The sequence below is a fragment of the Cimex lectularius genome, unplaced genomic scaffold (assembly GCF_000648675.2).
Source record: "Cimex lectularius strain Harlan isolate CLEC.00 unplaced genomic scaffold, Clec_2.1 scaffold28, whole genome shotgun sequence".
NCBI lineage: Eukaryota > Metazoa > Arthropoda > Insecta > Hemiptera > Cimicidae > Cimex > Cimex lectularius.
The window spans coordinates 834,026-848,171 of record NW_019392712.1 but is presented as its reverse complement, the minus strand read 5'-3'; the positions used below and the strand labels follow the sequence as shown (position 1 = coordinate 848,171).

The 14,146-nt window shown below is 35.3% G+C and overlaps 1 protein-coding gene across 9 annotated transcripts in view; it reads right to left on the bottom strand.

Moving 5' to 3' along the window:
- LOC106669192 (rho guanine nucleotide exchange factor 18) overlaps positions 1-13,287 on the bottom strand; it is a 66,609-nt gene extending 53,322 nt beyond the window's left edge. For 8 of the 9 annotated variants that reach the window (XM_024226392.1, XM_024226389.1, XM_024226390.1 and 5 more), the window contains exon 1: positions 12,821-13,287. Coding sequence is in view for 8 of the 9 variants with exons in the window: in XM_024226389.1 (XP_024082157.1) it covers positions 12,821-12,872 (52 nt within the window). In the remaining variant the exon portion in view is untranslated. The remainder of the gene's footprint in view (positions 1-12,820) is intronic. The other variant, XM_024226387.1, reaches the window with a different exon arrangement.
- Positions 13,288-14,146: the final 859 nt, after the last annotated feature.

The window sequence follows — 14,146 nt, the reverse complement described above, 5'->3', positions numbered from 1 at the left end:
TTGGATTTTTATATAAAGTTAAGTATGTCAATCAAGTGTTGGTTTTCATAGTGATATCCCTCTCTATCACCTAATTAAGCTAGCTAATAAAAACTTTTATTTACTACATATACTTTAAGTATCTAATTTTAAATACGTGAATGAGGGGGGTCCGTCCTGGATTTTGTTCTGTGTAATGGGTCCGCTGGGTAAAACGTCTGGGAAGCCCTGTCTTACAACACCATCACATAGAAGTTTATCAGAGCATAGGAGACAATAGATTAAAATAATCCAATTAAAATGATTAATTATCTTATTAAAATCAGATATTTTTTGTGAAGAAGTTTGACAAAGGAATTTTAATACAATTTACGACTTAATTTTGACCAGACATAAAACGGTTGAATTAACGTGACTTCAATTCATCTGTTACACCCCATCTCTGGAATGGAGGCTAGTGACAAGAAATACGAAATACGACCAAGCAAAATTGGTATTTTTATTTTTGGGTAGAAGGCAATATAATTAAGTTGAGCCAAACTGATGAAAGAATATCAGACCAATCCAAGGGAGTTCAAATTAAACTCACTTTGTTAAGGGAGAATTGAAGGATAATTTGATCCCAAATTCAAATACTCAAGTGTATACTAAATTTTCAAGAAACCTCACACAATTGGTAGATGCTATTTGTTGAGAACAATTAATTCAAACAGTATCAGTACAAAGATGGTTTGAAGTGCGACGCAAAACGTTTGTAATGCAAAATATGCAAAATATAGTCACCCTCCGCTGGGTTACAGGCCGTACAGGAGATAAGGCTTTAGAGTAATGAAAAATCGGATGACTTAGCAAGGAAATCAGTTATCCAATATTGCCTTCTGCGAGATGGGAATTCACGCAGTAAGAGACATTTATAAACAGAAGATACGGAGTGCAGAATTAAGAAAGAGTACCGTGAAAGAGCCTTGCAACCAGGGCATGAAAGGAATTTTACAGCAATTACAGTACGGGGAAAAGAATTATGCTTTTGAAGGAATGTAGTATGATTACCCTATACGCCATAGGTTATGTTATGGTCATTCACAGAAAGCATAAATGATTTTCAAATAAAATATAAACAAAAACGAAGCAACAGACTGTGTTAGTACCCTTATGGCGCAAGGATTAAAGTGAGAACGTTAATAAAAGGGCGAAGTGCCAAATATCGAACTCTTGAAAGTTACGTAGGATCTAGGGTCCACTATGATCTCTCAACTCTTAGTAAGATGAGAAGCATTTCAAATTCTAAAAAAAAAGTACAAACATTGTTATACTCACAGGCACACATGCGGGACTGAATTAGTCAAAAATAAAGGAAGGTCTTTAAGCCCACCATCTGGGAATATCTTCACACTGAATGAGAGTTATGGAATTGATGAAAAAGTCGCATCATCTCCCATTTTCGGTACACCCCCTCCCTTGGCTTAACGGCCAGCAACATAATCATGGAGAAATAGATTGACATGCAGTTCATCAACTGATAATAGTATTAGTAGTATAACATCACTTTTCAAAGGCTAAGACCAGCCACCTTAAGATAAAGAGCAAGATTATTACTCACCCTAAAAATTAAGAACATTTTTCTATTGGTGGTTTGTGTAATTCTGAACTGGGACACATTACTCACCCTCTGATTATCTATTTTATACGGTCAAGAGCAAAACAATAACATAAGTTTAAGTGTAGGTATTGCAAACTATTTTAGGCAAACTAATAAACTAAAACTTATTCAACTTTTTTTTTGTATATTTAAAAGATGTGATATTCATGACATAACATATCATGGAATTTCATCTTTCAATTTTCGGCCGAAGGTCGTGGGTGCGAATCCCGCTCGTAATACTAACTTTTTCATCTCAACCAAACCTTACATAAAAAGAATAATTAATTGTAAGAAGTAATTTGGTCCATTAGACCACTAAAAATAATGGATATCATGGAATATTTTTCATATATATATGTACCTCGAAACACATGTGAATACTGTTTGACATTTAACGAACCAAAAATGACGCAACCCATTCATCGAAAATTTCCAAAACCTGGCAAAACGAGGAATTCTGGAACAAGCAGACATACTGCCAGAGGAGAGTCTTCAAGACAAACTACAGGCACAGTACCTATAATTGGGAAACTAGATCAAGCAGGCTCCTTATCTCAGAAGCTACACACAAAACAAAACGAAATGTACAAACTCAAAAGGGTATAAACATAGTATACTCACTTATGTTTATAGAACAATCCACAAAACTAGCAGACACATTGCTACAGTCAGACAGGGTAAAACTCAGAACAATATATTTAAAGGTCTTTGGCATCATAAAATAGACCTACATAGCATGGGTTCAATGACGAACAATTTGTAAGTTATGTAAAGAGGTGGAAGAAACTGCCAACCATGTTATTTTCAAATACGATGTAATCGCTCAACAGAGACTTAATTGAGAGTCAATACCTACTATTTTTAAAAAAAGATTGTCGATCCTGAATCCGACATGAACGAGCACCGCTTGGGCCAGCCGACATTCGTACGAGACCCGTCAGACGATACAACGCCGACCTCTCCCTATTTTCGTCCCGTCTACAGCGAGAAACATGGAGAAAAGGATCGAATTGGAAAAACGGGGAAGGAAACCGAAGCAAATTATACGAGCTAAACTTGAATAATTGCCGAATTTTGACGATTGAAGGTCTCACAGACGAATTCACAAATTTCAGTCTCATAAACGTCGGGCTCACTAGCCTCAAAGTTTTTCCGAAGTTACCAATCTTGCAGAAGTTGAAGTTGAGCGACAACCGTATCTCAAATGGTTTGAACCTTCTTCAGACAAGCTCATATAATTGAACATGAGTGGAAACAAAATCACATATCTTGAAACATTAGAACTACTCAAAAAGAAATATTGTCGTGAACAGCTTTTCAAGTTCCTTCCTTGCCTTAAATATTTAGATGGATTTGACGCAAGAGAACAGGAAGCCGAAGACAGTGAACAGGAGGCTAATTCCTTAAACGGGACCGAAGAAGACAAACGGCTGCAGTGCATGTGGAATACCAAACTCCCGCTTCTTAGTATCCTTCTCATCATTACCAAAATCATCAAACAACATAGCAATAACCATATTATGCCGGCTGTTACGAATATGTAAAGGTACATTATCCAGGGAGATTTGATTATGACTGGTATTTGCCAGTTTCTCCTTTCCAATAATTTCCTACATAAACAAACTAACTCTTCAACACAAAATTCATATAAGGACAATAAACGGACGAGATACTTTCAATATATTCGAGATGCAAGAAACAAATGTGGTAGGAACTGTCATCTAGATCGATCATCTGCATCTATACAACGCAGTGATAATAATAATAATAAACGCGGTTGACACACGGGCACCTGCTTTTGGCCAAAGCCCGCGCAGGTGCCCCTTACGGAGTGAAAGGTTGCTCGATGTGTTCTACATAATGGAGGCGTTTTATACCTTGGCTCCAAACAGAGAGCGTGTAGGCATGCCGCCGGATTTAAGAATGGTTTTCGGGCACAGCAGTCGGTTTCTGTGGTTCCCGGTACCTTTTTTTGGAGGATGTGGGGATGTTTCACAGTATATGGTTATATGTGTTTTGTTTGAATGTGTGCATTTATAAGTGTGAGAAGTGAGGTGTGATGGTGAAATATTGCGTCACCATCACCCTTCCAGCAGTGTGTGTGCATAGGGTCGACGGCGGAATATTTATAAAAGTACCACACCGAATTTAGGTTAGATTATTAATACTATGTAAAGATCGATGGACAGTATGGATCTAGTATTCGACTGACTAATCATAATGAGTGCAATGTATGAATGTGTTTATATGTATGAATGTATTTATCTGTGCGACTGATCTATACAATTTAAGTAGTAAGTATTAGGCTACATTATAGACTGCAAGTGTTCGGGCTGAAATAACCTAGCGGCCGATAGCCCCTGTCGGAGCTTAACAACCACGTTGGTCGGGAAGCGACGATCACCTGGGCTTAAGGGGGATACTAGCGACCCAGCCACCTAACGGGTTGGTTGAACTCCGTGAATAATACTAATAATAATATTCATTTAATGATACTTTTAATAGTTTTATTTTGTTGAAAATGCTATATTGCAGCAGCTTTGTTGTTACTTCGACCCGTGTAGAGTAAATAACATTTTAGGTTTTACATGGACATCAAAAGGCTTGAAATAAATTTTCACCCCAGTGAAAAAGGTCACTTTGTCAATAAGCTCATCTTTTTGCTAAGCTATAAATAAAGCCGTTTTTCCTTTTTATTCCCCTTCTTTAACTAAACTCTTTTTAGCTCTCTAAGTTTGTGAAATATTGTCGGATGGAGATTCGACAAGATTTGTCTTTTCAGAGACCCTGCGAAGAACAAAATAATATCTGCTAAACATAGATTAATGACGCAAATGTTGCTTGGGCGAAATCAAAGAGAAGGAATCAAGTCCCTCGACTAACCAAACATGCTTTACTCTTTGATGGGATGTGTCAGACAAATAAGACATGTAGAATTGGATAGCAGTGTATTAAATGTTCTCAGTCAATATGAAACTGTGTAAAGAGATTTCCTAGCGAATGGGCCGGCAACGGCTGAGGGTATGAGCTCGAAATAGAAACAATGTTATCAAGAAGCTGTATATTTAGTGGCTATACAAACAATCAATTTAAACAAACTTTAAATCAAGGATAGCTAACAATAAAGTTAACGGTAAATAAACTGCTACATAAAAACCTAGTCTGAACACAAAAAAGGGAATAAATTCTTATAAAATCTGCCAACTATCGTTAATAAATTTAGTTTTAAATCGATATACATACTAAATTTATAAATAAAACGAAGGTAGCCAATGTGACAGAGTGAACGATTTTATTTCCACTCTTTAACACATTGGACTGTACTGGTGCGCGCAAAATAAAATAAGTATGAAATTTCTGATCAAACGGATTCTAACTACATCAACAATAAAACCACTGTCAACTCTTAAGATTCCAGCATGCGATGAGATGGACAATTTTCAAACGCTACTGAACTGACAGGTGGCTAAATGGTACGCGCATTAGAATTAATTTTGAATTAGAAAAAGATTACAATAAGACGGATCATATATTATGTTTTCGTACAGACGAGAGCAACCTTGAAGCAGAGAGATAAAATGCCACGGTGACCCGAAATGGAAATGTTAAGCTAAGTTTTTAAAAACAGCAACACACTTCTTACACGTAAAAAGCATCGTTAACTTTTTCTTAAAATATTCTCACAAATTAGTGAGTAAGTAAATTAAGGAGTAGGTAAAATAAAACTTTTTTATCAAAAAGATATCTTGAAAAGAAAAACATTACATTAATTCATGGAATGAAATTTCTAAAGAGCGTTTTATATATTACATTAATTATATAAACATTGCACTAATAAAGCAAGTGGCAAAATAATAAAATCTAGACTACAAAAAGCCTGAACACTACACACAGATAACAAAGATCTAAGTGTCAATACATAATTATTTACAATTGAAAATTGATATGATGATGAAAGCAGTACAAAAAAAATCTTTCCTATGGTTATAGCATTATATGAATTCTCTAGGCCCCGAACCCTATTGTGGCCTAGCACCTTGCCAAGGAAAAGGATACATCCAAAATGGTTTCTTAATGAGTCCAACACCTAGTGGAACAATATCCCAAGCTTGAGGCAAGAAGACTCACTCACAGAAGGGCCATCCGCAAGACTCGCAAAGGAACTACTGGAGGGCAACCGCAATAGAACCACTATTGTGGTAGGACTCCTGACAGAGCAGTGCCGAGTAAGAAGGCACGTGCACCGGATGGGAATACAGACAGAAGAAACATTGTGTAGGTACTGCCAGGAAGAAGAGGAGACCCCAGGGCACATTCTATGATTTTGTGAGGGTCTATGTATGTGTAGATACTTCCAACTAGGAGAGAAAAAGCCGCAAGCAAGAACTCACACTAAGGAGCCGCTTTAAGCTAGGAAAATGAGTGAACCGAGAACCAAGCCCTGAGGCACTCCCGCAGTCTTCTTTTGTCAGGTACATTATAAAGAGATTACACTGACAAATCGTTGTAAGATCAGGCAGCCAAGCGGCCCTAAAAGCATTAGCGCGTTACGTAAATACAATTTGGTTGGTGAATGCAACCAAAATGTCCAAAACCAAGGAAAACCTTACCTGGCAATATCTTGGTTGTCAGGGCACAAAGAAATTTTTGGTAATGAACAAGCACTGGCCAAAGAAAAGTCTGCAAGACCAAGGCACAGAACCTATAATTAGATAACAAGATCAGACAGACTCCTCCATCTCAGAACGGATATAAAACAAACAATAGTAGAAATGGCTGAACTCTAGAGATACGAAACTCGGTTTAAAAGAAGAATTGAATCAATTGAACTGAACTAAGGAACTGAACAATAGCTACAAGACGGCAGCTTTTGCGGAATACCAAACCTAGTTTACCCCTCATCATCATGATGGCTTGCAATCGAAGAACTAATCGAATGTCTTGCTCTCTATTAACTTTGGTCTAACCAGCGAGAATAGACCGAATATTTTCTAAGGTGTGATGAATATGTAATTTGCTCTTGTCCTTTGGCTGTTGTCCAGGCTTCTGTCACAAAAACAAAAGGAGAAGTGGACGAACTAAAGAGTGGCCAGACTAATGATTAAAGAACACTCACCGCAACTGGCAAGCATGTTACAATAGTAAGACAGGGTAAAACAATGAGAAGTGATAGGTCTATGTACCGGCCATTGGCATCTGAGAAAACACTGAATTACCATGGGTATTATTCAATGACCCTGTCTGTAGGTTATGCAATGAGGAAGATACTGGTACCAATATCACCAAGAAGAACTAGTAAAAAGAATTGCAGCATTGACAATCAAGTATCTACTACTTACTTCTTTAAAGTGATATCGACTCAATTGAACTGCACTAACAACTAGAAAAAGTACGAAAAGCCAAACGCTGCAGTGCTTGGGGAATACCAAACCCCCGCTTCCTCCTATTCTCATCACCATTCAGCATTCGTTTCTTAAATTTTAAGACTAGCTATGGGTAAGCGTCAGTTTTCTGGCTTCCGATCTGAAGATTTTTCATTAAGACCATCCCTGTACACATTCAATTATCATTCATAATAGAAAGATTAAAGCATTAGTTGAGGTTGATCATCACATAAAACTAATCGAGAATTAATTTTTGGAGATAGAACTAGATCAGAAAATAATCGTCTGAAAACTATACGATTTTCATAAATAATAGGTTTCAATCAATGTGCGTTACTCTATTTGCTCAACAACGAGACATCGGATCGATTCATTAATGAGGAAATAAAAATGGTTTACACTCCATGGAACAGAAAGGGTGCAATTGTGTGCCTTATGTGCACTTTTAAACATTCACCGTTAAACACGCGGACGTAGAACCAAAGCAAAATAACACAGCTGGAAGATACTCATGCAGTCGTCATACCTACCTGACCTCGCCACTTTAGGGTACATTGCTTTCTGTCTCTTCAAAACAGTATAAAAAAAAGTATGCACATTCCAGAACTTTTGATAATAATTGAAGTTTGAAACTGAAAATTCCCGCAAGAAAATTTTTAGTCCCATCAATGTATAATATATTACTATATATATTACTCCCCATATTATTATTAATCTGAATTTTACCACCAGTAATTGCAAAAATCGAAAACCAACTTTCATTAAAATTAATTTTAATAAGCATTAAACCCAGGCTGGTTCTTGCTTATTTATTTAAAATGTAGACTAACCAAAATATTAATTAATTTTGAATATTTAGAATACCTGAAAGTTGGCATTAACTTGATTTGAATAATAAGACAAAATATCTTACATGACAAACTTACAAAAAAAGCATTTATGCACCAATAAAATCTTATTGAATATCTCTTATTAAAATCTTTTGATAGCTTTAATTATCATAGACTGTTAGACGTCTAGAAAGTTATTTTAGACAAGTTTGAAATAATTAGGTACTAGTCAATGAGACTTGCACAATGTTCTATATGAAGTTTCAGCAATTTAACAAAATTATTCATACCTAGCGAATACGAACTTCATTCATTAATTAATGCAAAGCAACCTAATGAAAATTTTGGTAAGAGGAATAGAGGATGACAATAATCTCCTAATTTACTTCCAAATTATGGATCAAACCTCAAAGAACAACTTGAAAATTTTCACTCATTTGATTATTCAAAGTTAAATTCTAGCCATTTTAAATTTGCTAAATATTGAATGACATATGGTAACAGACCAATTTTCGAGGAGTCCAACATATTTTTAACTAAAAACGCCAAACATTCTAATTTCATAAAATGTTTGAAGAGTGTTTGAAGCCATAAAAATAGCAGACAAGATTTTCCTAACAGCTCTGAAGATAATCTAATTCTAATCTAATTTAACAGACCAAATTTCAAGACTTTCAAGACTCATGTGAATTTAAAATCACTGATCATTTATATGGTTGAATTTGAAGCGCAAAAATGCTCAGAACTTTGACCTGCTTTTAAAGCCATGCATCATTCATAAAAGATTAATCTATTTAAATTTTACTTGAGATTACATCATTAACAATCAGCAAGAGAAATTTTACAACAAAAAATAATCTACAAAACTTCTTAAATTCGAGTGTATCTGCCATAATCAGAATACCAACAGACTGATCCACTGGCAGATGAACCAACCAACTTATTACACATTTACCAGTGACTAATATGAACTAGTTCTAAGCCTTATCTTTCTTAGATCAAGCTATCATTGATAAGTTGGACAAAAAGTGGTGTTTTGGCTTTTAAAAAATATGTTTCTTTACTAAAAAGAGCGCACCCCGTCTATTTATCAAAATAGAATCTTTTTAATTACAAAAAGTATGGAAGTAAACAAATAAAGAAATTAAATAATAAAAGAAACCATCTACTGAAAAAATGCTACACTTTATTCAAATTTATATTGCTATTGTTGAACAATAAAAAATATATAATTATTGCATAGCAAATACAATAGAAAAATGCAAAAGATTAACAATTACCATATAAATATGTTATATCATTTTTACAATTAACTCCCCTAGTTACCACATTTCTCAAGAATTAAATATTCCTTGCATATGATGTCAGGATATGTCAAAACATGATTGTGCTTTGGACTAAAGGTTCAGAGAATAAAACAACCGATTTGTGTAACTTGAGTAGGATACAATTTTGACTTTTCAGAAACCAGAATGACTTCAATTTGAAGAGAGAATTTAAAAACTCGCCGGACAGCTATGCTGTCATCAGAACACCGAATATGAACATCAGGTAGAACAATGGTACTGATATGCATGGCAAATTGATCAATATAAAACAGAGTAACTCTTCACTGTTGTCCAGGACAAGCAGTATATTGACAAGTGGATATTTTTGCAAGGAAGAGCTGCTACAACATTGGCAAGACTGGAAGTACTGGATATTTCACACTGGGCATAGGCAATCCAGGAATCTTTGCAAGATTTTATAATCGAAAATGAACCATTAAAATTCCAGAATATCACATAATTAATAAGAAATGTGAATAAGTAAAAAATGTTAATATTGTTATGTCGCAATACAGACAATTAACATACGAAAAAGATTTACTCCAATGAACATAAGATGTGCACTATCAGACACACTAGACTCTACTAATTATATAAACTTATTACAGTTAAAATTGTTACAATTTACTGTAAGATAAAATATTTTATATCTAAAATGCAACCATTGCAGCTAGGGCAAGTAATGTAATGCCTATACAAATTAAATTACATATTGAAAAACAATAAGGAGGGGGGGGAATTGGAACGAACAATACTCAGTTCTTCTGTAGAGCTTTCAAGGAATATATCCATTTCATCAGGACTATTAAACTATAATTACTAAATTAAATGGTTAACAAATATGAACATCTATTCACAATTTCGAAACATATGGTTTCAAGTACTTGAACAACAAAATTGAAATCATATAGCACTTGATCAAACATGACCAACACATTCTATAACAAATTTATAACCCGATTGAAATAAATTACATTCCTAGCCTATTAAAGCAAGGAAAATACACAAAATTGATTTTTTTTTCTTTATTGCAAATATAATTTTCCTGTTTACTATTATGAATGCCTCAAGAATTTGTATTCCTTTTAAGAGATATTAAAAGGTTCAATGAATAATCTATTTCTATGTCGTGCATACATGTAGTCAGAAGTTTTCAGAAATCTCAGACCGAATTTCTACTCTTACAAGTGATGATTTGTTAAAGTATAGCTCTGTTATTACCCATGCCAGAGCTAGGCACAATTGATATGCAAAAGACTACAGTAGAACTTGGAGGCCAACTCCTAAAATAATCTTATGCTCATATCTTTCGATCATCAGATCCATGATCAAATATGCAAGTTACATACGTTGGCCAAAATGGTGTTGCAGGCCAGTTGAACAAGATATGTTCTATTATCTATGTCTCTTCTGGATGTAATCGACATGGTCATTTGTTAGTAGTTCCATTTTTAAGTGGTATTTTACTGGAGTATAACCAGTAAATATACCAGTTAGAGTTTTTAATTACTTTCTAATGAGTAGGATTTCCTCGTTCTCCAATAGAGTTGTTTTTGGGAGTAGTATTTTTCCTTGCCTCATGCCTGGTTTATGCTTTCAGTAATTATTAATTTTTTTGGTTTTGTTTTTCCAGTTTGTGTAGTTTATACCAGGAAATAGATTTGGGGCTAAGTGATGTTCCAAGGGTCCCTCTTTCGCTAGTATGTCTGCTACCTCTTTGCCTAAAATTTCCCATTATCTGGGACAAACCAAGTACCTAGGTATAACCCTTGACTCAGAGCTCAAGCGGAGAAAACATATAGCAACATAGGCATGCATAGGCATTGCAGGTAAATAAAGCAAAGGCTCAACTAAGCACTGGCCACAGACAATTCAGTAAAAACTGTGGAGTAAACCCCAGGATGGTTATACACCACAATGGTCAGACCTCTGGTCACAAATGAAGTATGGTGGTAAAAATATTGAACAAGGAGACAGAAAACAAACTGCAAAGTCTACAAAAATTAAGCTTGTCTTAATATAACAGGGCCAATGTATTCTTGCCCCACAACAGCAATGGAGAGTGCCAAGACTCCTTATTAACAAAGAAATAAAACCAAATCTAATGAGAAGACATCAAAAAATGCTGGAGAGAAAATAAATGAGATTGCTATAATAGTTCCTGACAAAATGAGAGGAAAGCTCAACATTGAAGACTCTTTTCAAGTTACCATAGGTACATTAATATATGATGAAAGTGGTTCTGGCAACCAGCTGATGTGAAAATAAAGTTATCATAGATAACAAATCTTTGGAAGAAAGGAAGACCCAAGTTTCAAGTTGGGGCCCTAATGTTGTATACCAATGTCAAAGATAGAACAGGGAGTAGAAGTAGGGGTAAAGGGGCTGAAATGCACTCTAGCAAAACCACTTCAACTGGTCCCAACTATCTTCCAAGAACAGGAGTAATGATGCTTCAATGACCGGCCCTGTGGCCCATTCACAATTAAACTGAATACCATTAGGAATGCACAACTCCAAAAGGCTTATGTAGCTGTACTATAGCTATGTGAGCACAACAACACAAAGCTTCCTACCTAGCTGCTTTAAAGAGATTTTTTTGCGAGGCAAGAAAAAGCAAAATTAGTGTTGTCAGATAATGACACAAATTTCGTAGGAACAGCTAGTGAGTTGAATCATTCAATCTGCAGAGCAAGACAAAACCCTCATGTAGCTAACTATTTTAGCCAGTGAAAATATTACCTGGAAATTCATACCTCCACAAACACCAGAATTTGGTGGTTTCAGCAGTAAAATTTTGTAAATTCACTAGAAGGGTTGTGGGAGATAAAATGTTCACTTATGAGGAACTAATTATATTTCTTTTATTAACAGAATAAATCTTAAACTCCTGACCAATTCTTACACTTAGTCCAAGTCCCAATGACCATTCACCTTTCACTCCTGGCCACTTCTTGATAGGAGACGCCTTTACATCTTAACGGAAGAGGATCTTCAAGAGGCTATCCAGTCAACACTCCCAAGATGGCGTAAGGTGCAACAAATGTTCCCATCATTTTGGAAAAGATGGAGACATGAATACTTATCCAACCATTCCTTAGGCCAGGAGACCTAAAAATGGTTGGGAAGGGTCAGAGGCTATCTTGAATAACCTGAACGTTAGTTTTTAAGGCATATCGAATTCTACTGAATGTTACAAGCTGTAAAAGATGGAAGAGATGGGCAACCATTTGTATTCGGTTTGAAGAAACATATTGAAGCTAAAGTAGATAGTTACCAAATTATATTATACAATTTAAAGCTGTCAGAAATGACATATTCTTGAGTTTTAGCCAGCTACTTCCTCGTAAAAGATAAATCTACCTGAACTGTTTTGAAAACGTGGTAAGAGAGAACCTCGAGAAGAGATTGTCGAATCTAATCGGGGTAAAAGAGTAAAAATGAGACGGTACGAGGCACGTTTAACAATTCGAGTTTAATGACACCAATGTCAATTATAATAAAAATAATAACAAATGTTGTTTTGGTTGAGAGTAACCTTCGGCTCATCGGGAAACGATGAACGGAACCTTACGCATTATCAAGTGGTTGTTACATTCCAACGGTAATTAAATATTTAAATTGAAAAATGTAATAAAAATTGGATTTATATTTTACCTGAGGAAAACGGGGTGAGTCGCATCGGATATTCACCTTCTTGTCGGCTCATCGCAACTGACGTTTCACTGTCTTGCTCTATGAAAGTGAAAAAATCAAATCCTACTGGTTTTTTAAAAATGTTATTAGAATAATGCCAACAGCATTGTTGTAGACGGCAAGGATCCCCTCATTTTTATCACAGGTCGAATTGAAGACGATCGCCTCCGAGGGAAAATTGAAAATAAGAGCCGATTAAAAAACAATTCTCTACCTTTCACATATCTTCGCGTTTTTTTAGATTTGAGATATATGCCGAAGGGCTTAGAATAAGAGGCTATTTCAGTTAACTCGAACCATGACAGAGGAAACTTAAGGATTCGAAATAAAAAAAAAAAAAACGGACTCGCCTCGGCCGTCGAAGTTTCACGTGATTTTATAAACACTTGTTGACAGGAGGAATTGTCCCGACTTTGGCCGAGCGGCCATTCCAGGATTGCAACAACTGTTCTTAGACAATATTGCCAAACTAAATGAACCCCGTGCTTCACGAATACTTCATTACATTCTTTAATAAACATTGTTTCGGCCTAATTTGCACGGAACGGTATCTCATAATTAAAATATCTTAATGATTTGTTTACTTATTCTAGGAGCTTTTTTTCAAATTGTGTTCAGCTACTAATACTGGAAATTTATGGAGAGGGCGAATATGTTTTCACATCACGTGTACTTGGCTCACCACTTCTTCACTCACGAATAATCTGGATGTCAGTATGGTCAAGTGGATGAAAGAACTAATTCAATTGTTATCTGCCAAGCTTCCGACCTATTTTAAATTCATCATCAGTGCAAAACAATCTTAAAGATGTCTACAAATTGACATAATTAATTTTTTATCCTTCTCTTTTACAACTTTGTATATAATTTTGGCTCAGTACCTAACTTTTTTTGGTGAATGGAGATGAAAATGAAGTATCAAATTAGTGACACATTTCTTGTATAGATGTAGTATCAAAAATATTTTGCATTTTACTTGTTAATCGAAGAGACATTTGTTAATGAAGAGAATCTATTAGTGAGTGTCAAATGGAATTTTGCAAGGGCTATCCTACAACCTATTTGTACTTTCCAATGTTATAAATATTAAATTCAATCAGCCTAAGCAGAGTATCTATTGTTTCTTTACAGACCTAAAACCTGCATTTGATTCAGTGGACAAGAATGGAATACTCCTTAAATTGAGTAAATTGTCTTTTTCTAGTAAGTTTCTTCGTATCCTTCATCTTCTGGGGAATTTTTTAGGTTCAATCTGGACTTAGACAGGGCTATCCTCTTAGCCCCATG